The following is a 23,408-nucleotide window of genomic DNA, read 5'->3' as shown; positions in this document are numbered from 1 at the left end:
TCACAAGTGAATAACCAAGAAGCAACACACAAATGATGCTGGACTAGCATATTTATTATTAGCTTCACCACATATAAACTGTACAAAAGCAGAATTTCCATGAACACATAAAAAAGATTAATTGCTCCCATCATTCCTCTCCATTAAGTCCAATAACAGGTTCCAGTCTGCAACCATAACCTATCTAGATGTTCAGCTTTTGTCCCTGCTTCACTCTCTGGAGAGCACAGAAACTTCTTGGAGATGTTGTCGAACCACCTCATCCAGCACCTTGCTCACACCTTTACAAGCTGTCATAGCAGCTTCGATCAGAGCCTCTAAGTGGTCCTGATGTAGTCTGGCATCCATCTGTAGCAGAGCGATCTGTCCGCCCCGCGGCAGCAGTGCTAAAGCAAGAGAGCTCACTCCTCCACTTTCCTCTGCATAAGAAAGGTCAGCAAGGGGTGTCTCATCCACAAACCCGACCGTGCAGGCACACACGTAGTCCCGCATGGGGATGCCGGCGTCAATCACCGCCAGAGTGGCAGCATTCACACACACGCTGTAGTTCCCTCCATCTGACTGCAGAATCTGTTTGCAAGACAAGAAAAGATTTGCATGCATTTCAGCACAACAAACAAGTCACAGGATCAGTATTTTGGCCCTGGGTGTTCCCTACACTATCAACACCCAACACATCAAATCCACCTCTTACTGTTCCACAATAACCTTGACATAGATGTCTATTTGAGAGCGTGGGTACAGCTGGGTCATCACAGCAGCTTCAAACGTCTGCTTCAGGTGAAGGCTCATCTCAGTGGACTTGCGGTCTCCATGTGGCCTCCTCTTCCTCTCTGCTGTACTGAACGTGGCCATGCTGTACTGACAGTTGATAACAGCCCGATCGTGACGAGTCCGACTGCGTGAACCTCGAATCTATGGGTGGCATTAACAACATTACCATTAACATTTTATTTCCTTGCTCCTAAGTAAGCAATAATGGGATACACTGTGGGTACACAACTGTGAAAACAAAATGCTGAGAATGTTTATAATGTTTTGTCAAACACATTTAAAAACTCTTTACATAATGCAGTCTAGTACAGCAACATCTCTAAGAATATATAGTTGAATTAACAACCCTCAAAAAACTGCCCATTATAATCTTAGTACGTGCAGAATATGTGGCAGAGCTGCAGCACTGGAATGGATTAACGCGTATAACTGTGGATAATAAAGTGCTCAGGAAGTGTTTATCATGTAATAATAACAACAACGTGATGTTTACGTTAGCTACATCGTCCAGTCCTATTTGGCTGTCGGTTAGACCATCAAACAGTCAGAGAAATGTAAACATTAATTCGGGCCAGTACTGATTCAGAACCTTAATCCAACATGTATTACTGACCAAAACATTTGATGTTTGCATCCTATTTAACCTCTAATTTGAAAGTTTTTCTCTTCTTCAACATGATGGGAAGTGTAGTACGCGTTTAAAACATATCCATATCCCGAAAACAACAGCATTAGCCCGCTATGAAGTCAAATGGTAGTTTTTCCCAGCCTTATTGTGAGCTAACCCGCAGTCCTCCATCCATGATACCTACTTCATGTGGACCGTAAACCACAGCCAGAGCCTTCGTGTTTCCCTGCTCTAAATACGCAGAGCCGTCAGCCTGAGCGAACACACCCATGCGGGCTTGAACCTTCCGCAACTCGGTAGCTTTTCTTCCATCTATTCGGTATCCCTGATCAGACAGCAGCTCCAGGCCCGCCATGTTTCCGCCAACGCAACACCCCACGTGTCCGCTTCTGTACTGCATTACCCATACACTCACTCCCTGAATGAAGTACGGCAAGCCAGGCGACCCAAAACATACCAAGTTTGGGATTGGGAACGCGGTTTTGTTGTTGTTGCCCTTGAAACAAAGCAGTCGTTTCATATTTCGCCATATAGTTATCATTTAGTATAAGCAGTGTTTGTATATAAGACATATATTGTTACTCTGCATAAAGGGGGGAAAAGTTGTATGACTAATCCTTCCTCGTTAGTTGACTGATTCTTAATTAACCTTTAAATTAAAAAAAGAGTAAAAAGAAACACAATTGTGGACTAGAATAACCAATTTTTTCTCGTTTTTCTCATTGTTAATTCTCTTATTTATTCGTCACTCACACCTTTGACACAGTCAATAAGGACATCGCCTGTACATGTTCCAAGCACCTGCTGAAGCCCTACTAACCCAAACAGGATACAAACAGCCATTTAATAACTCTTCTCACTTTGTCAGGAATTTTCTTCTTCACGTGTTGGTATGAAACAGCAGAACTATTCACTGTGACGGGAACATATTTGCAGCGATGAAAGCGGAAAAACTGGCCTTTGCTCTCATTTGCAGAGTGAAAGTAAGTGTTTGTTTTTCTACTGAAATTCCCTGAAAATCTGTCAGGGAAACCTGATTAGTAAACCTCATTAGCATCCTCTACACTGCGACAAAGACATGAAACCCCTCACAGCTGTTCTGGACTTTTGTGTGGTTAAATCAGAAGATACAGTTTGTTAGCAGTCGAACAGAATTGCTCAGTCAGTCAGTCGCACAATGCATGAAGAGTTACACAACTTCAACACTTTTAAAAATAAAATTTATTAGCATCTCTAATGTGTATAAATAAAAACATATATGAAACAATGTATATACGTATGATGTAATGAGTTTAACAATAGGGTTACATGTGATACAAAGGAGCAGTCTTTTAACCAGTGTATTGTGAGGAAAACTGTACCTTGAAATCAAGCTTTCAAATATGCATACCTCTAAGTTGCAAATCTACATTCTTTGATAAGAATGAAACAAAGACATCAGGCGGGAGGGGGGCGGTTTCAAGGAGAATAGGGTGAATATGCAGTTTTGTTTTCCTGTTTCTTAACATTTTAAAACATCTTTGATTTAATACATTATAAATTCTGTACTCTTTTAAGGTTTCACTAACAATGTTGAGGCATAAAGCCACAACACTATTCACACCAACCTCCTCAACTTCACATTACACTCAATAAAAATCCTAAAAAGGATTTCACCTCACTCTTTTCCATTTACTGAATCACATTGTTCCACAGACTCATAACAAAGGGTCTTTATAAGCACACCTGAAATCTAGGGACAATATGACTATAATGTTAGACACAGCAAAAAAAAAAAAAAAACAGTAAGTAACCAAATGACAAAGTTTCAATTTTTTAAACTAAAAGATCCAAAAGGATCAAATAAACAGCCGAATTTGCATTTTACTAATGTAACAAGGCTTGTTAATTTCTGCAATGGTTTGCTGTGCCTCCGTCAGGATACAAAGAAGACGGTGAAAGGATGCTTTCATTGGGGTCTGAGGACTCAGCTCTCTAGTCAAAAAAGCAAAGAAAGTAAAGGACCTCTTTTCTTGTGTTACCAAATGTTTTCTATTTGGTCATGCTTTCAACACTCAATGGGTTCAAATGTCTCACGAAACTGACAGATATGCACATAGGAGGAATGCTACCTCTGAAAGCCGGCCAGAATGGTCAAACAGCCAATGTAATGTGGACTTGTAACAGGCCGTTAAATATGCACCGCTGACGTCCACAGGGGACAGTCTACAACCAATTTAACTGTGTGTCAGACTGCCCTAGACAAGTCATTTACATTATGTAGACTATTATTGGCCATTGTCTCAGTTTTTCCTCATAAAGTGAAAAAAAAATCACATTTTAAAAGGGGTAACAACATCCAAGACTAACTGCTTCAAAGTTAAAAAAAAACAAAAAACGTGAGTAGGTACAAAAAAAAGAAAAAAAAGTGGTGTGTCTGTTTTAATACGCAGGTGTACATGACAGTGAGAGGTTATCGGCACCCAAGGATCATGGCGACCTCATTCGGCTTTATGGAATGAAGGGACTATGTAGTAGATCTGAAAAATGATGGTCTCTGCTCCATCCCAAGTCTTTAGAAGAGTGCAAAGATCCCCATATTTCCCTGATATATCCATGTTCTCGCATCCTAAAACTCTGCAAACTCCTTTGCACATTTTTCCGTTAAAGAAACACGGATTTCCTCCTCCTCGTAGTCGTCGAAGTTGCTCGTGTCCCCTGGGCCTCTGCACTTTGGTATGAAGGGGGCTTCCACCTGCAACAACACCAGCAACAGATCTTTTACCAGGCAGGATTCACATTTACGTCTACACTGCCAATCACAAAAACACAAATGACAGAGGAAAGAAAGGCAATTATTTGTCCGTGGAAGGACAGAGAAATTTCAAGAAACTTCAAACGTGCTGACAGGAATGTACCTCACTGTCAGAAGGCATCTGGAATGATGCTAAAATACACTGAATTCTGACAGCTCAAAGGGGACCGTATGCCTTAAAAGGTGTACTTGTCAGGTGGTCAGTGTGTGAAACTTTCTCCCTCCGCATCGTCTAGACGTTAAGATTGGAGAGTGTGGTTCAACAATTTCTGCAAAAACCGACAATCAGGCCCACTTCATGTGGAGATTCGCCCGTCAACAAAATGCGCAGCAAGTAAACTTCTCCCTCAAGCTTTTCTTTTCATTCACGCGATGACCTGCACTGTTTTTTCTAATGTGCGCTTTAATCCCCATTTTTACAATTATCGTGTCTTCCACCCCTTTGTTTTACAGCAGGCTTTTCATCCCACCTTCAAGCGCTGCCAAGCTGAAGCAGCTATAAACACTTGTGCTTTTAAATGGGGTCTGAAGACACTTTGTAAAAACTAGTTCATCTCAACCACACCCCATTTTGTTTTCGTATGCCTGTAAACATTGACTCGAAGGAGCACCTTTGTTGGTTATGGTTTTTCATACTATATCTATATAGAAATGTTAATTCCCATAACATTTCTATATTCAGGAAAACAACTTGTGAACCTCACTGAAATGCCACTGTGTACCATTTACTGAGCATTCAAGCTCCTGACCCTTTTTTCTCAGGTTCAGCTCAGTCTGTTGTCAATAAATGTCAGTGTGTGCTTCTTCAACGTTGTCAGTCCACCTCCATCAGCTGCGTATTTACTAAACATGTAGTGTGTTTGACTATCAGAGAAAGAACAATAAAGGTGGAAAGATACAGAAATGGACAGCTTTAGCCAGGATCAGAGACGTGTCTATACGTGGGCCTGCTGTAATACATTATTGTATTTTCAAAGTGTTTCATCAGATTAAATCAGTTATTCCTTTATTTGACAAATCAACTAAGAGTTTAACATGCCAAATACAAGCAAACAGCAGACTGATCCAATAAAGGCATGACACCTTGATGAGGTGTTCAGCACCAAGTAAATGCAGAAACAGAACAGAAAGTATTAGAATTTATTTTGTAACAGAGCTGAAATAGATTTGATTTGTTATGCTAGTTATATTAATGAAATTCATGGTGCTCTTAGATTGCTACTGGGCCGTCCCATTTATATCACAGGTGCATATCAGTGGGTGCAGTTAGACTAAAGACCAAAAAATATGGATTGAAGCAGAATATTTCATCAGATTTTGGAAATGATGTCTATCTTTTTTTAATAAGTATTGACCTATGGACTTAACAATGCTCTGGAATTATTGGAAATGTCTGCATTAAGGAAAACTGAGTTCCTGGTGTCTGTGTCAAACCTTGTTAAACATCTCTTCTTTCCTATTACTGTTTCTACATTATGTAAAACCACAGAATTTTGTCATGTGGAAGCAGTGGGGGGGGGGGGGGAGTACATAAATAGAAAACCACAGAAGGGCCAGGTTTATGGGTGTTTTTGATAAGAAAGAGCCAGTCAAAAGAAAAAAAACACATAGTTTAACTGTGTAATAATAAGGTTAAACAGAATCAACAGATCAATGAGATTCAGGCCAGGGCAAATTATCGACTTTGATTAATCGAAGAGCTCCATTATCACTGCCATCCTGCAAAATGGCATGAGGCCCTAACAGCTCACAGCTAACTGTGGCGCTGGGTGATGTCCAAATGAAAGAAAAAAAAATCTGACTAGCCAGACGTGAAATCAATGTTATGATTCAAGCAAAAATATATGTGCAAATAATGACCATCGCATGGGGCCATGAATTAAAGAGAATTGATGAACGGCCCTCTGATAACTTTCTAGAAAACAATCAGTATAAAGTAATACTGTTGGAGCGTCAGAACTGGGAATTTTCCAACTAGCAAAGTAAATCTATTTCAACAAATCAATATCTAATCAACTTTGTTTTTAGAGGGGATACAGTGTTTGATGTCGCTACAAAATGTGTACTGGTGTCTTGCCTTTCTCTCGTAGATGGCGATCCAGTCTGTTGTGGCAAACCATTTGTGGCCCTTGATGTCGTTCACCCCGTTCTTCAGGTTGCCATAACGTTTTGTCAGATCCACTTGGAGCAGGTTTCTCAACAGATCCTTCAAGTCAGAGCTGAAGTGGGAGGGGAATCGCACCTAGAAAGAGGAAGAAAAAACCATTTGAGAATTTCTCGTACGTGTACATGCACACATTTACAATACCTGACTTATTCTCAAACTACAAGCACACATTAAAAGAGGGACTTTTATTTTGTTCACACAGAAATATCCAAAAACACCTGCTTACCTTCCCAGACACGATCTTCTCATAGATTTGGATGGGTTGATCTGCAAAGAATGGAGGGTAGCCAGCTGCCATTTCATAGATGAGGACTCCGAGGGCCCACCAGTCCACAGCTTTGTTATAGCCCTAAATGGATTCAAGAAAGACACTGCTATAACTGAGAGGACATAAAAACAAAACATCTACTACTCACAGAGAGCAAACTTCATACTTGAACTTGATCGGCATATTTACGTCGTGACTAGCTAGATCAAATTAAAACACAGAGCAAGGAAAAATCACTCGTTAATAAAATGCTTATCATCAGTAATTTTACTGTGATGCACTGTAACAACACAAACTAGCAAATTATATTTCTGAATCTATTAATAAGACCCATGTACTAAAATGAAAAATCCACCGTCCACAGTCTGAGATACAATACATTTATGATACACAAGTCTGTTGTGTTTTTCCTCAACTTGACATGTCTACTTTACTTGTGAGTACATGTATTTTCATATTTATCCTGCTGCAGGTTTTACTTACCAGCAGAGAGAGCTGTTGGCATAGTATAGAGTGAGTTTTTCTAACTGATAAAAATTAAGATAACAAAAAAACAAAAGGTGTGTCCTTTTGCTGCATTACATTTATGGTCTGTTGAGGCAACTGACCATGCAAGCAACTGGCAGTTCCTCTTAGAGAGTGGATTTTGTCCTGTATGATTGTTTCATCAGGCATAGTATCAAGTCTAGAAAAAAGCCTGACTTTTAATGAAGACACCTAAGATCTTTTTTAAAACTCCTTTGTGACTGTGCTGGAAAACCTCAACATCACTAAATATGGTCCATGTTTCAGTTGCAGTTAACTAGCACAGGACCAACAATCTGGTGCAAAGCAAAAAAAAAAAAAAATGAAAGAAACAGAAAGGTGTCTACAAAGAACAGTAAATGAACACTGTAATGTTCCTGCAATCAAAATATCTGTTCAGGCATTAAAAAATAGGAGCTCCATACTTTGCTGAGAATGATTTCTGGCGCCAGGTACTCCGGTGTCCCACACAACGTCCAAGTCCTGCCTTTTACCCGCTTGGCAAATCCAAAGTCCGTCACCTAAAAGTCATGAGCACATACATGCCATACATGGGCTTTGGACTTACAACACAGAGCAGCATTACGTATTCATGTGTTGCTTTGAGGCTCACCTGAATGTAGCCGTGGTGGTCAATGAGAAGGTTCTCGGGTTTCAGATCTCTGTATATGAGATCTAGCGAATGGAGGTACTCAAATGTCAGCACTATCTGGGCGGCATAAAACCGTGCGTGTGGTTCACTATGGAGGAGGAGGAGGAAAGAAATGTGTCAATCCCAAGAACTAATCAATGTGTAAGACACAGTAGAAATGACACGATGACGTTATAGCACTCACCTGAACCTTCCGATTCTTCTTAGGTGTGAGAACATCTCCCCTCCTGGAACATACTCCATCACCATGTACAAATTGGAGTTGTCCTAAAAGTAAGAAGCAACTTCAACCACGCTCCAAGGGGAATAAGGGAATTTCAGACACCAAATTAAATTAAAAAAAAAAAAAAAAGTCGTACCTTAAATGCATACTCAAGTTTGACGAGAAAGGGGAAGCTCACAGCTTGTAATATCCGCTTCTCATTTAGCGTGTGTTCTATTTGCTTGAGTTTCACCACCTGACAGATAAAAGCAGATAAGATGACCTTGTCGGGCAAATCTCACTGACTGTAGCAACTGAGAGAGCAGACACACGAAACGAAGATTTTAGTGATTTATTTATTTACTTAATTACTTTACTTGTATCCCTTGGTACCAAAAGCAACACTGTTCAACGTCATTTTCTTAGGGAGATAAAAGGGTATTTTTAATTATGTGTTACTGCACATTTACTCCCCATGTCAACAAACATTGTTTATTTTAAAATGTTCCATGAGGCTCGATGTATGCTTGCACTGACCTTCTGCTTGTCCAGTATTTTCATGGCAAAGTATTGCTCTGTTCCTTTGTGTTTCACCAGCATGACTCTCCCAAATGAGCCGGTACCCAAGGTCTTTAATCTCTCAAAGTCATCTAGGCACGTTGTGCTCTGTGAAAACAACAACCTGTTAACCTATTCTGTAGACGTAGCTACCAATAATATCAAGTTGTTTTTTTTCATTCCTACCTGTGGTGGGCATTCCCATTTCCGTAAGAAATCTTCTTTGGCTTTGGCTAGAAACTCTTTCACTAAATAAATTAAAAAAAAAAAGAAACAAAAACAGACCTAGTCAGCATACAGCTCCTGTCAAGTGATACAAACTGGATTATGGACATAAAAACACAATTGGGTTTTAGATTTAACGGGCAAAAAAACAAACGTTATAGTACTAAAGGGAAAGGAAGAAATGTGGGGAGTGTAAATCAACAGAGAAGAATATGGGCAAAGTCAACTCTCATCTGGATATAAATCAAATGGGATACTAAAAATATCACATACTTTGTTCTAGAGAACAAAGCACACAAACACATGACAACAACATCCAAGACAGGCGGACTAGTGATGCATGCCAAGACACTCAGTATATTTCTGTTATTTAGAAGCATTATTCAAACAGGAGGGGAAACACAACACTGAGAATTACAGGAGAGGTTTTTCTGAGCATCTTGTGCATCACTTAAGACAGTTTGGGGAAAGGCTATTAAAAACAGCGTAAAAATGGTAAGCAAAGACAAACCAATGTATGGGAAATCCAGATTGAGAGAGTGTGGATAACAAAAACACACACTTATTATCAAAGCACACAATAAAAAGCAAGCAAATCTAGCAAGTTGTCACAATGAGACCAATGCCGTTCTGCCATTCTGGTCATCTTTTGGAGGAATGAGCATACCAAAAGTCTCTATTGATCACCAAGGTTTTGCAGGAACAATCACCCACATGGATGGTGAAGAGAAGACAGAGAGAAATATAGAGTTCATGTACATAACAACAAGTATAACACATCAACAAACATGAAGCATATGTAGTGAATAAAAGCAACTGGAATGAAAACAAAGCTGACATTCATCTGAGGAATTTAAACAGAGACAGAGTGTCTACTGTGACATTCGAAGAACAGGTGTACCAAAATGCCATGTAGCAGAAATTCAGTCGTGCATATTAGGTCAGATTGACGAGATAATAAAACGTACTGGAGAAGAAAACCTTCAAAATAAAATTACAGCTATATAACAGCTGTATAATAAAAATACAGCTGAAACAATTAGCAGTACAGCTGAAACAATTAGCAGTAGAGAGGAAAAACAATATGTGACTACTCTGATAATCAATATTTTGATAGTCCATAGGAAAGTAAAACTGCCACTCATTTCCTAGTTTCAGCTTCTCAGTTGTAAAGATTTGCTGTTTTTCTTGGTTTTTTATAGAATGCAACTAAAAATTGTTTTCGTTGTTGATCAACCGGGCATATATTTTCCGAGTTAATTGTTTGTGTCTGTACAAAGTCAGAAAGTTGTAAACAAACAAACAAACAACAAAAAACTCACCATTACAATTTTCAGGAGCCCAAAATGTACAACCAACCAATATATATTGTAAAATTCAGCACATATTCAAATTTTTTCTTTGACAGTGAATTAACTATTCAGTAATTCTTGATTAATTTTCTGATGACCAATTAATCATTAGCTGCAGTCCTTAAACACCATAAAATGCCCCATCTGAACAGAAATTTTGAAGCGTTAAAGAATCTGGTCTTTTTGAGCGCAGTAACGCCTCACCGACATTTCGCACCTGGAGGTACAAATCAAATGATCCCAAGCCAGCGCATTTGGCCAAGCTTATTGACAGCAAAGCCAAAATCAAACATAACACGCTTCAGTTATGTCGGTCTGTCCTATTACGCTACAGAGTGTAACACAATACACGGGCACAGTGAAATAAAACAGGTGTCATGGTGGCAGCTGTTTAATCTCACTGTGAGTGTGACTGCGTTGGTCCCCTCCCAACTGTTCCAGCTCATGGCAGCTATATACAATAAACACAGTTACTCTAGTTTATATACAGCACTGTAGGTAACCAGGTCGCCTCGTCAGAGTGGCTACACTCCAGGTAAATCTGCAGCTCAGGGCACAGTGTCAGCTTAAACAGGTTTAACAGTTAGCCACGCCGCAGGATCTAGGGATCATTGTTACACTCAAAAGAAATGCTTGGCAGTATGGGAACTATTGCTGATCTGATCATCTCTGTCTAGGTGTCTGTGGTTGGCAAGGCTCACTGTGTCGGCCTGGTCTCCCTCAGCAGGGCAATAAATCTAAAAGGAACGCATTCACTGCATCATAAAGTGACACCACGGTCAACAAAGTTTGCATGAAACTGAACGAACTGAATGCCCTGCATGTTTTGAAGATTATAAAAATGCATGAAAGTAGTCGACAATTTTAGTGCAGAACTGCCTTGATTTTGAGCCATTAAATCCAATTAATTCTGCAAGGCACAATAAACACCTACAGTTTTTATGTTTACAACCAGACATAGGGAAACATTTGTGATTTATCACATGCGATGCCCAATGTTGACAAGCTGCACACATCAAAGTAGACAAGTGCAAAGTAACACTTGCCTAGGCCTAGTTACGTCAAACCTTTCAAAGCTTGTAATACCCCTTATCCTCTGACGAAGGTCTGATGACAAGCTGCTCCAGTCAATGACGAGCTGAGTGTGAGAAGTGAGCCTTGATGCACCTTTACCACAGCAAGATTAGAAAAGGTGCTCTAAATAAACACAGGGGACAGGAACTCAAGCGTGTTTGTGCATATGTCGCAAAGACAGTAGTAGGTCCCAGTTTTATGAATGGAAAGAGGGCATTTGTCATTTCTTCACCATATTTGGTCACAGCGTTGTACAGAGGGAAAGCTTTGTTTATTTAGCCAAGAATGAAATGTGGCAGTAAAGCCCTGGGCAGAAACAGCCCCACACTGCCTTCGAGTAACGTTTATAGCCTTTTTATAACGATCACTCATGGGTTTGTGGTTTATTGCTGCAAATTTAAGATCGTCAGTGCAAAGTTTCTGTCTGATGCAGCTAGCTGTGCTGACTGAGACTGCAGCTAAAGATACAGTAAGAAACGCATCCTGACTGTTATTCACCCAAGTTAAGGATGACACCACGGAGGAGAGGATGAGGTGATGCTAGCCTGAAGATTTTTTGCCATTATCTCGGGCTTTAGATGGGAATCGACTATACGCCAAGGCTGACTCTGTGTGTATGTGTGTGTGTGTACAGGCCTGAACAGCTACCACCATCAAGAGGCACTGAAATTACAGGGGCCTTCAGAGGGCTAATCCCCCCTTCCTCTCACAGCTAAAGTTAGCAGGCTAGCTGGCCATCAAGTCTGATTCTCCTTGTGCTCCAGCTGGCATGCAAACAGCCCAATAACGTGTGAAATCAATACGGGTGGAATTTATCGATAAACGACGTTTTGAGGTCTCTCCAACAAGCTTTACAGGCTGTTAACACTGTCAGTGGTCCCTCTTCCCCACCCCCTTGCACGTAAGAACTCCACAACATCCACGGGGTCTTCCTGCTACCAGCTAACTTAGCTAGGCCTTTTATTAATTATATGTACAAAACGACACAAACAATTCCCTGCATGATCGTTTATCGTCGGCTCAAGGACGATAACTGTGGGATAACTGTGCGGCGGATAACGGACGGCCCTTCCTTGGTTTTACTGTAACGTTAGCTGCCACTTCGGACAGTTCATGTGTTATAACAGACTAGCTATCTACGTCGACGAGGCTCGATAAGTGTCAAACGCCCCGATACAACATAAAACACGGCTGAGGCCAAACAACAGCCCATACTCACCGCTCTCTAGCTCGTTGCCCTTCTTGGCGGTGGCAGCGTTCCCCATGGTGTGGAAGACACAGTGGTCGCTCCGACTGAGAAGAGATGGCGGTGGCTAACTAACCTTCCTGCAGCTGATATTCCAGAGCTCCTCAAATTAAGTAAAACTCAAGTCGATATGAACATGAAGTCGGTTCAAACGCACGGAAATGAAGTGCAGTATCCCTTCCAGCGGGACCCTTCACTCTCCCCCTATCTCTCCCTCTCCTTCTTCCCTGTCAAAGATTTCCGCTCCGGCTAGTTGAGTAACGTCTGTATGGTTGACATGAAGCTAGCGGTCACTTCTGTTTCGGACTGGGCTGCTCTCTCTCCCCCCCCAACCCTCAATACTCATCTGCATTCAGGCATGGGTAGGATTTGGATTGGCCAGAGATGTCTGTGTGAAGATACCAAACTTGACTTGCTTCCGCGTTTTTGAGGCATCCCGATCGCTTTCGCAGATAAAGGATGACATTTGAATACTCGTTTTGCTGACTTTACTAGAGGCTAAATATAACTTTCGCAGGCTTCATTGTTTGGTTCGTACTTTGTTGCTAATCCGGTTGTTAATAACTGCACCTTCAGGCGTGGTTAAAGCGCAGACACATAGATTTGTCATTATAAACTAACATTTTGGTGTTTTAGCAGCTACAATGATTTTTTAAAACTGAAATAGTTACTGAATATGAATATGCTCCCATTTTTCATGAGTTTAAATAACAGATCTAATACTTTTTTATGCATACAAACCGTGCGTCTCTCACATTTTGTTAACTAATTTGTTTACATCCGTGTTAGAGGACAAGATAATCCACCTGACAGGTTGGGCATATGTTGTATATGTTTAATTCAACAATACTAATATTGCTTAGGTGTGCTGTGGCCTGGTCACAGTAAAAACTCACCCAGAAATGTGCAGTTTTGTCACACAAAGTCACAGATGTTGAAGGTTTTGAGAAAGTCTGCAGGCAAGACCACAGAACAAAATTCTGGACCCTGTGCATTCTTCAGGGGCCCCTACCTGCATAAGTAATAGTAATAATACTGCAAGGTAAAAACACTCCCTCACAACAAAAATAATATCCTACAATAATGTTAGTAAGGCACAGTATTAGTATTACATTATGTGGACATGTGTATTGGGACACACCTCTGTCATTGGATTCTGGTGTGACGTGGGGCTGGTTTCAGGGGTTGGGCTCAGCCCCTTACCTTGCTGCAGCATTGTCCAAAATTGACATGTGCTTCCAACTTTGTGGAAACAGTTTGGGGAAGGTCCTTTTCTATTCCAGCATGACTGTGCCCCAGTGCAAAAAGCAAAGTCCTTAAAGACATGGTTGGATGAGTTTGGTGTGGCTCGCACAGAGCCCTGACCTCAACCTCATCCAACACCTTTGGGATGAACTGGAATGGAAACTGTGAGCCAGGCCTATTGGTCCAACATCAGTGCCTGACCTCACAAATACTCTACTGCATGAGTGGGCAAAGGATCCCAGAGAAACAATCCAAAATCTTGTGGAATCTTGTGGAATAAGATTTGGAAGCTGTTACAGCTGCAAAGCTGTCTGTGTATTTAGAATGCTGTTGGTGTGACGGTTAGATGTCCCAATACTTTTGTCCACATAGCATATCAGCAAACGTTATGTTAATATCAGTTAATGGTACAATCTAATGGAACCAAGTAGCTTGCCAAGGACGCCCTCATTGGAAATGCAACACACTATTAAAGTAAACATATAGAGTCCAGTAAAGTAACACATGATATTGAAATACTATTATTGATGCTTCAGCAGGTAAGCAACATGTTTGTTACAGATGGTGAAGATAGAGCACATTTTAACATTCTGCTGAAGAGTTTAACATAGCACAGTATCATATTTTACGAACTGATCATGTATTTTGTTTGTAAAATGTGTCCACTAGCCTAAAATAGTTAAAATCAGATTTCTCAGTACACATACAACATTTATGTTTGTGTGCATGAATAGATCAAATTATTACACCGATTGACCAGTTTAGTTTATCTTTCTTGTGTATATAATTTCTTGCACATATTTTCTATTTCTATGCTTGTCAACCACTTTGTATTGTTTTGATAAATGTCTGTGATTATTACAAAATTACAAGTTCAAAATCACTACTGCTTGCATAAGTAACAATAAATTTCCAGTAACAGGCATAATTTAACAAAAGGAGTCAATCTGCCTACTGAGTACTTTTGATATGCTTTTTGATGATAAAATTTATGTATGTTACATCTCTGTTGACAACCTCTGACTGTTTAAAGCCTGAATGGTTGGATGTCCCATCAGCCTGTGCCATGAAGAGCATGTTTAGAAATGCTAGGGTAACCAGGGATAAGCCTTAATGTTCACAGTAATGAACAGGGTAATGTAGAGTGTAGGTTGCTATAGTAGTTGTGGTCAGGATGGCAGAACTCCCAGCCTTATGCAGATACCACAGGTCTAATTATCATCAACATGTGGGATGGGAGGTTCCCTTCTTCACTGACACACTCAGCCAGCTGTCATGTTTTGATAAGATGCCTCAGGACTGGTGTTTCCTCTTTGAATGCAGCCTTACTGCATAGCCTGATCTCCTCATGACACTGTTTCACAGATAGGCTTATTTATGGATTTTCCCTTTGAAATATGATAAATCACAAGTGTTAGACACACTTCACAGTATTTTTTTTTTTTTAGCAAGCAAATAACCAAGCAGCAAAAGCGTAATGGTATTCAATTTGCAATGTCATAAAAGCAGACAATACACATATTTGTAAAAGTCAAACTAGAAAATTACTTGTATTTTTAAAACAACTTAAATGACTGATTAAATAGGTTTAGATTAATTTACTTTTGATTAATTAATTTACTGATAACTAGGCATTCCAGTTCTATTTTTTTATGTGTTTAATCTAAAATTTTGACCCACAAAATTTAAGATGTTCTTTAACCATACCTTCTCAACAACTAAATATGCACTTTTTATTCAGAAATTCCCCAACTACTTTCAGTTTGTCATCCATGCTTATTAACATCTTCAGGACATTTAAACAAAGTTCAAGCCAATGTACATGTGTGTAATTCATCCATTCAGAATAGGAAATTTGTGCCATTTACCACTGAAGCTGCCAGTTAACGAAGCTCTTTTCTTATCAGATAAGACAGATAAAGATTAGTGTGACATAAACAGTGGTGGAAGTACTGTGCTGTACAAACTTGAGGTACTTAAGGCACAGTACTTCATTGCTTTGCATACTCTTGTACTGCACTACATTGCTGTGACAGCTAGAGTTAACTTTCAGATTCAGATGCATATAACATCTAATCATCTTATAACATGCACTACATTGTTACAGATTACATTTAAGATTTAAGTTCTTGCACTTTTGATGAGCACATTTTACTGATACTGATAATATTTTCTCCACCACTAAATATAACATGTTGAAGCAAAACACAACTGTTTTCTCTCCTCTGATTGCAAAGCGTTAACTTGTGTTAAAATTCTGCTTTACTACACAAGAGGGCAGCAGATCTCTGTTACATAATCTGTGACAAAAATCCTTTTCCAGTTCTGTGGGCAGTGATGTTTTCGCCTTGACTGCAGTCACAGGGACTTGATTTGATTTGTTGATTTGAGTCCATGGTGGTCAGTTATCCATAATTTGATTGCTTTTGGCTGATTCAGGTCTGCTGGGTGAAGTTTTAGATGCACAAACACTCCTTTCTCTTTTACTTTTTGTGACAAACATGATAGAACAGTGTGTCCGGTAAAAACTGTGGTGTGTTTGATGGTTAAAATAGAGAAGTACTTTGTGCTTCCAAAGCTGTCCAAGAATTTTTCTCTCGTCAAACGAAGTTTAGTTTTTCATGTTGTTTTTCACCGAGAATGTGTTCTATCCTGTGAAGGCATGTTTTGTTTATTGAATGTGACGCTCATCTGTTTTCACTATTTCATCTCCTTTTTTCTCCTTTCTCTCTTTCTATTTTCTTCTCAAGAAACAGCATGTCATGTTCATCCCAGCTGACCAGCTGTTGTCCATATTGGCTTTCTCATGTTCCTTGCAAGCAGGCTCGGCTGCGCTTCAAAGGGAATGATTTATGCCCTTAAATGAATGAATGAAAAGCCATATCTTTCCTGTTTTCAGATTTGGTCTGTTTAGAGCTGTAACTATTGACTGCACTGAATTACTTCAACTTGACAGATTCATCTAGTCTGAACAACACAAATGATAATTATTATGATATTTCTTCACTGGGGCATCTATGTTGTGGTTTACTTGTTTACAGAAATGGTCCTTATAACTTTAACACTATTTTAAGCCTTTATTTGCCCAAGCAATTGAAATATTGGGTAGAGTGGCTGCATTTCAGACACACCCTGCTACACATTCACACAGGAGCTGCCTCATACAACCACAGATTTCCTCTGTTGGCTACCGACCAACTCCACTCCAGTGGTTGAGGCTTGAGTGCCTTCCTCCGCAGCACATCAACTGAATTTATAGGTGGGGTGTGTGATATTTGCAGCTCTCTCCAGCTTTTGGTTGTCACTGGATCCCTAAATTTCCTTCCTTTTGCTGGGATTTAAACCAACAACATTGCTATGGACAGCTTGCTTAGATAACCTTAAGATTACCTGGATCTATCCATCTATCTATCTGTCTATATACATACTTATATATATGTGTGTGTGTGTGTGTATTCACACCGCTTCACTTTTTCCAGATTTTGTTAAATTAAATTTCTCCCTCAAAATTCTACACAAAATACCTCATAATGACAAAGTGAAAGAAGTTTGCTTGAATATTTTGCAAATCTATTAAAAATGAAAAAACAAAAAAGGTAACTTATTCACACCCTTTGCCATGATACTCAGAGTTGAGCTCAGGTGCATCCTGTTTCCATTGATTATCCTTCAGAGGTTTCTACAGCTTGAGTTGAGTCCACCTGTGGTAAATTCAGTTGATTGGGCATCATGTGGAAAGGCACACACGTGTCTATATAAGCCCTCACAGTTGGCAGCGCGCATCAGAGCACAAACCAAGCCATGAAGTCAAAGGAATAGTCTGTAGATCTCTGAGACAGGATTGTGTTGAGGCACAGATCTGGGGAAGGGTAGAAAAGATTTCTGCTGCATTAAAGGTCCCAAAGAGAACAGTGGCCTCCTTAATAAGATAAGATAAGATGAACATTATTGATTCCATGGTGGGAAAATTCACTTCAGCTCACAAGAACAGAAAAAGAGTGCAAAAAGCAAAAAGTTTGCAAAAACAGTTACAAAAAAACTACAGAGATAATAAATTAACAATTTACAAGTACGGCAAATGCAGTACAATATACAGCTATACAAGTTCTCATAAAGGAGGAAAAGAGAACTAGACCATTAAATTATACAGTCTAAAAGCAGTGGGAATGAAGGACCTGCTGTAGCTCCTTCCTACACTGAGGGCAGTCTGCTACTGAAGGAGCTGCTCAGAGCCTCCACTGTCCGATGCAGAGGGTGATAGGTGTTGTTCATGGTGGATGTCAGCTTGGCTAACATCCTACTCTCACCCACTTCCTCCATGGAGCTCAGTGGGCAGCCCAGGACAGAGCTGGCCCTCCTGACCAGCTTTAGTCTTTAATCCTTAATTGGAAGAAGTTTGGAACCACCAGGACTCTTCCTAGAGCTGGCCGCCCAACTAAACTTAGTGATCGGGGTAGAAGGGTGTTAGTCAGGGAGGTGACTAACCCTAACCTTAACCCTAACCCTAACCCTCTGAAAGACTCCCAGACCACGGGAAACAAAATTCCCTTGTCTGATGAAACAAAGATTGAACTCTTTGGCATGAATGACAAGCGTCATGTCTGGAGGAAACCAGCCACTGCTCATCACCTGGCCAATACCATTCTTACTGTGAAGCATGGTGGTGGTAGCATCATGTTGTGGGGATGTTTTGTGGCCGCAGGAACTGGGAGATTAGTAAGGGTCGAGGGAAAGATAACTGCAGCAATGTACAGAGACATCCTTGCTGACAACCTGCTCCAGAGTTTGTCTGGACCTCAGACTGGGGCGGAGGTTTATCTTCCAACAGGACAATGACCCTAAGCATACAGCCAACATCACAAAGGAGTGGCTTTGTGACCACTCTGTGAATGTCCTTGAGTGGCCCAGCCAGACCCCAGACTTGAACCCTATTTTACCAACGCTCCCCATCCAACATGATGGAGCTTGAGAGGTTCTGCATTGAAGAATGGGAGAAACTGCCCAAAAATAAGTGTGCCAAGCTTATAGGATTATACTGAAAAAGACTTGAGGCTGTAATTGCTGCCAATTAAAGGGGCTTCAACAAAGTATTGATCACAAGGTGTGAATACTTACTGTTATATATTTTTTTTTAATTGTTACTAAATTTGCAAAAAAAAAAAATTCAAGTAAACTTGTTTCACTTTGTCACTATGGGGTATTTTGTGTAGAATTTTAAGGGAAAAAATGAATTTAATCCATTTTGGAATGAGACTGTAACATAACAAAATGTGCAAAAAGCAAAGCGGTGTGAATACTTTCTGAATATATATATATATATATATATATATATATATATATATATATATATATATATATATATATATATATATATATATATATATATATATATATATATATACAATTATTCACCTCATTCTGCAGGTTACATAACTAAACATGATTTATTGCAGATTGGCTGCTTATAAAATGAAAGCATATTATGTCTAAATGTGTTAAAATTAGAGCTGTTTCAAGGTTGTGAGCTTGTTACAGAAAGAAATAAAGAAAGGGTTACAGGTTGCAGACAGACAGAGATGATCTGATTATCTCTGTCTTTTCAGTCACCAGCTCCTATTAGGATGTTCCATGTGGTTCCAGGACATTACCCATTTCCTCCTCTGTATATCAAAGCCTCTAGGTCCCCCTCCCTCCCTCAGTCTAATTCATTCCAGATGAGCACAATGGGACATTTGATTTAGTGTGCAAAGACACATGTATACAGCTGTGTCAGCCTGCCTCAAACAGCTGGCGTAGAGCTTCGGTACAACTTTTAATCATGCATTTGTTTATGCAATTACAATAAAAAAAAACAGCACTGGGGACTGTTCTGTATTGTCCTCAGCTGCAGACCAATCAGATATTTCAGTATGATGTAGATCCTGTCTTTGTTGTAGCTCACACTGCTAGGAAATGCTCATGGTTTAATGATATGCAGGTGATACAAATCATGTGCAAACTGCAGAAGGTCTTCCAAGTGTGTGTCAACACACATGACAGCTCTCCCAGTGAATATATTTCTGTTGAATATGTACTTTGGATCTCAGACAAGAGGCTTGAATGGCCTGCTGCAAAGGCATAAAGTCTGATTTTGCAAAGGCATAAAGTCTGATTTTGTAACTTACACAGAGTTACGTTTTATTTCGGCTTCAATAAGATGTTCAGATCTTGAGACAGGAATGGAATACACCTAAACTTTTAGGAATCAACTGATGGTTTTTAGGGTTGATACCAATGTGGTAATCATGGTGACCGATAACTATTATTTGGAAAGGATATACATTTGCAATAAAAATAAAAATTCTAAGGTCAAATTCAGAATAATGCAGTAACTAAGAATTTTACTCAAGTGCTACACATACTAACACTTGTATTTTACTTTAATATTTAATTTAACTTTAGGTACATTTATGAGGCAGTATTGTACTTTTTACTCCATTACATTTATGACTATAAATGATAACTAAAGCTGCTAATTACACTGCATTCCAAATTATTATGTAAATTGTATTTAAGTGTCATAAAGATAATTTTTTTTGTTTTTCAATTAAACTCATGGATGGTTTTGTGTCTCAGAGCTCTTTGGATCACTGAAATCAATCACAGACACCTGTGATAATTAGTTTGCCAGGTGAGCCCAATTAAAGGAAAAACTACTGAAGAAGGACATTCCACATTATTAAGCAGACCAACATTTTCAATCAATATGGGAAAGAAAAAGGATCTGTCTGCTGCTGAAAAGTGTGAAATAGTTGAATGACTTGGACAAGGTGTGAAAACCTTAGATATTTCACAAAAACGTAAGATTTGTGGCTGATTCAGAGCACACACGGGTTCATGCAGATAAAGGCACAATGAGGAAGGTTTCTGCCAGACAAAGACATCAGATTAACAGAGCAGCTGTTAAAATGCCATTACAAAGCAGCAAACAGATATTTGAAGCTGCTGGTGCCTCTGGAGTCCTGCGAACATCATGGATCCTCCAGAGGCTTGCGGTTATGCATAAATCTTCTATTCGAACAATGCTCACAAGCAGCTGCAGTTGGCCCAGAAATACATGAAGACTAATTTCAAAACAGTCTTGTTCACTGATGAGTGCCGTGCAACCCTGGATGGAGTAGTGGATGGTCCAACAAGGCTGCAACGTCAGCAAGGAGGTGGCAGAGTCATGTTTTGAGCCGGAATCATGGGGAGAGAGCTGGTCGGTCCCTGAAGGTGTGAAAATGAAAAGTATGCAGAGTTTCTGACTGACCACTTCCAGAAGAACCGTGCTTTCTGTAACAAAATCACCTTCATGCATGACGATGCACCAGCTCGTGCTGCAAGGAATACCTCTGCATCATTGGCTGTTATGGACTAAAAAGGAGAGAAACTCATGGTGTGGCCCCCATTCTCCCCTAACCTCAACCCTATTGAGAACCTTTGGAGCATCCTCAAGCAAAATATTTATGAGGGTAGGAGGCAGTTAACATCCAAACAGCAGCTCTGGGAGGTTATTCTGACATCCTGCAAAGAAATTCAAGCAGAAACTCACAAGTTCAATGGATGCAAGAATTGTGAAGCTGCTATCAAATAAAGGGTCCTATGTTAAAATGTAACTTGACCTGTTAAGATGTTTTTGATTGAAATAACTTTTGATTTCAGTAAATATGACCTCCTAATGCTGCAAATTCAACAAATGATCATTTTCAGTTTTTTACAATCTATAAAATGTTTTCAAACTCTGTTGTCTGCAATAATTTGGAACAGTGTGTTTTAAGTTTTTTATTTTCAAAAAGAATACTGTTATCATTGGGAGGTTTGTCCAATAACATTCAATTTATACTCTAACAGTTAATGACTTGAAAATTATGCTGACTATCATTTGCATCGACTATTTAGAACAACCATAGAAAAATATCATTTGCATAATTATTATTATAATAAACGCGGTGTACATAGCAGATTCAGATTATTAATAGAAATTATAAATACTATTGCAATCTTCTGCTATTACAAGCAATTTTTTAAAAAAAATATTGGTTACTGAACAAGAAAAGAAAAACAAATAGAAGAAAAATCAGAATCAGAAAGAACAATCAGAAAAAGGCTGAATATCTGATATCTGTCTATCCCAGTTATCCTCATGTACTGATGCTTGTGTTCACGGCTTGGTGCCCTCTTCCTGTGTTAGCACCAAGTGGGGTGATGTCTGGGCATCTAGAGGTATCATATACAGTACATCTGTCTGGGAATGTTGATCTGAAAACCAGAAGGGTTTGTCTCTATTCAGTCTCTATTCACAGTACCAAGTCTCCTATGCGGTTTTGTGCGTGGAATATAGTTTTTTGTCCTTTGGTAAGTGCAGCGGTGCAGTACAACATAAATGCCTGTAATTTCACGACCACAAGATAATGTATTCTTACCAACAGAGGATGGTCTCAAAGTGCTCAGACAGTTGCACAGGCAGCTAATTTGGGTTAGATGCACAATATCCCTTTGAAGTTGTGCTTTAGTTCTAGTATTCAGAGCCACCCCACCACCACCACCAACCCCCCCACCTACACACCCTAGAAAACAGCACATAACAGCTTCTCTGTGGAGCAGTGTTTCATTTGCTGAGGGGAAGGTAATGTTGCATTTGATTAAGTGGAGGGTTGATTCATTAACAAAACAGGGCATGCATGAGGAAGTCGAAGTGCAAAGTACAGCGAGAAAGGTCCAGGTCACCTTGCCAGCCTGCTGAAGTAATACTTGTATATTCCGTTTCAGACTGAACCATGTGGTTTTTTTTTATTTGATTGTTTGTCTGTTTTTTTTCTGTTGTTCTCCAGTTTTTATTCATAGATAAGGTGATTCATGCTTAGTGTGAGGGGTGAAAAACATTGGCCAAAGCATTGCAGAGACAGAGAAACACAGTCAGTGTCTTTTCCACTGCAGCGTTTCAGAGATGGCAGAGATTATGGGAGGATAACACTGCACAACATGGCCGCCCGAAACCAGATCAAAGCAAAGACAATCAAAGCCAGAGTGAAAGCTACAGCAGTAAGCTCTTTTAAATGTCTGCCTCCCCCCGCCCCAACTGAACAAGAGTGTTACCCGCAACTGTTTCCATCCCCAATCTTTCCACTTCTGGGGGCTGACTTAAGCCCCTTTTGCATGGATACTGGACAGTGAGTGGGCCGGACATAAATCCTTCAAAGCGATGTAAACGGTGCAGTAAATGACCTATGATAATATTAAACTTGAGCCGTCGTGCTGTAAAGACTATGTTACGCCAAAACTGATAAGACATGACACTGGTCGTAATCATTTATAGCGGTAGGTTTATACTGTGTAAGATCGTCATGACAAATGACTTGTCATGACTCACGTATGGTTTTACATGAAAGGGTGTAACCGCAGGGCTTGCACACTGCGTGGTCACAGCAGAGTCTAAGGTTGTGATCCACATTTTCGCATAGGTTTTAACACAGCCCAGAGAAATCCAGTGACAACTCACCATACATCTCAGCAGTCAAGCCTCCTTGACTTTCCAACCTCTGACCTTTGACCACCTTGACTTGTGCCCATATGTTTTTAGATTGATGAATGCTTTTTTTCTACCTCCCAGACAGCTACTGGTTTCAGTTCATTTCAGTATGGTTTGAAAATCAACATCAGAGACTTGTTTGAAAAGA

The 23,408-nt window shown here is 39.8% G+C and overlaps 2 protein-coding genes across 2 annotated transcripts; both read right to left on the bottom strand.

Moving 5' to 3' along the window:
• Window positions 1-33: 33 nt before the first annotated feature.
• Window positions 34-1,792, bottom strand: exosc4 (exosome component 4). Its single transcript, XM_046408746.1, has 3 exons — window positions 1,587-1,792; window positions 709-915; window positions 34-570 (listed from the first exon to the last, which is right to left on the bottom strand). The coding sequence occupies exons 1-3, from the start codon at window positions 1,755-1,757 to the stop codon at window positions 211-213; spliced, it is 738 nt and encodes a 245-aa protein (XP_046264702.1). The 5' UTR covers window positions 1,758-1,792; the 3' UTR covers window positions 34-210.
• An 811-nt stretch (window positions 1,793-2,603) lies between these two features.
• Window positions 2,604-12,969, bottom strand: prkacbb (protein kinase, cAMP-dependent, catalytic, beta b). Its single transcript, XM_046408745.1, has 10 exons — window positions 12,439-12,969; window positions 8,755-8,816; window positions 8,548-8,676; window positions 8,168-8,266; window positions 7,993-8,075; window positions 7,770-7,896; window positions 7,582-7,677; window positions 6,590-6,712; window positions 6,274-6,438; window positions 2,604-4,136 (listed from the first exon to the last, which is right to left on the bottom strand). Exons 1-10 carry the CDS (start codon window positions 12,482-12,484, stop codon window positions 4,011-4,013), a joined length of 1,056 nt encoding a protein of 351 aa, XP_046264701.1. The 5' UTR covers window positions 12,485-12,969; the 3' UTR covers window positions 2,604-4,010.
• Window positions 12,970-23,408: the final 10,439 nt, after the last annotated feature.

Source organism: Scatophagus argus, chromosome 13, assembly GCF_020382885.2.
Source record: "Scatophagus argus isolate fScaArg1 chromosome 13, fScaArg1.pri, whole genome shotgun sequence".
Classification (NCBI taxonomy): Eukaryota; Metazoa; Chordata; class Actinopteri; family Scatophagidae; genus Scatophagus; species Scatophagus argus.
This window is presented reverse-complemented; position numbering and strand designations above follow the sequence as displayed.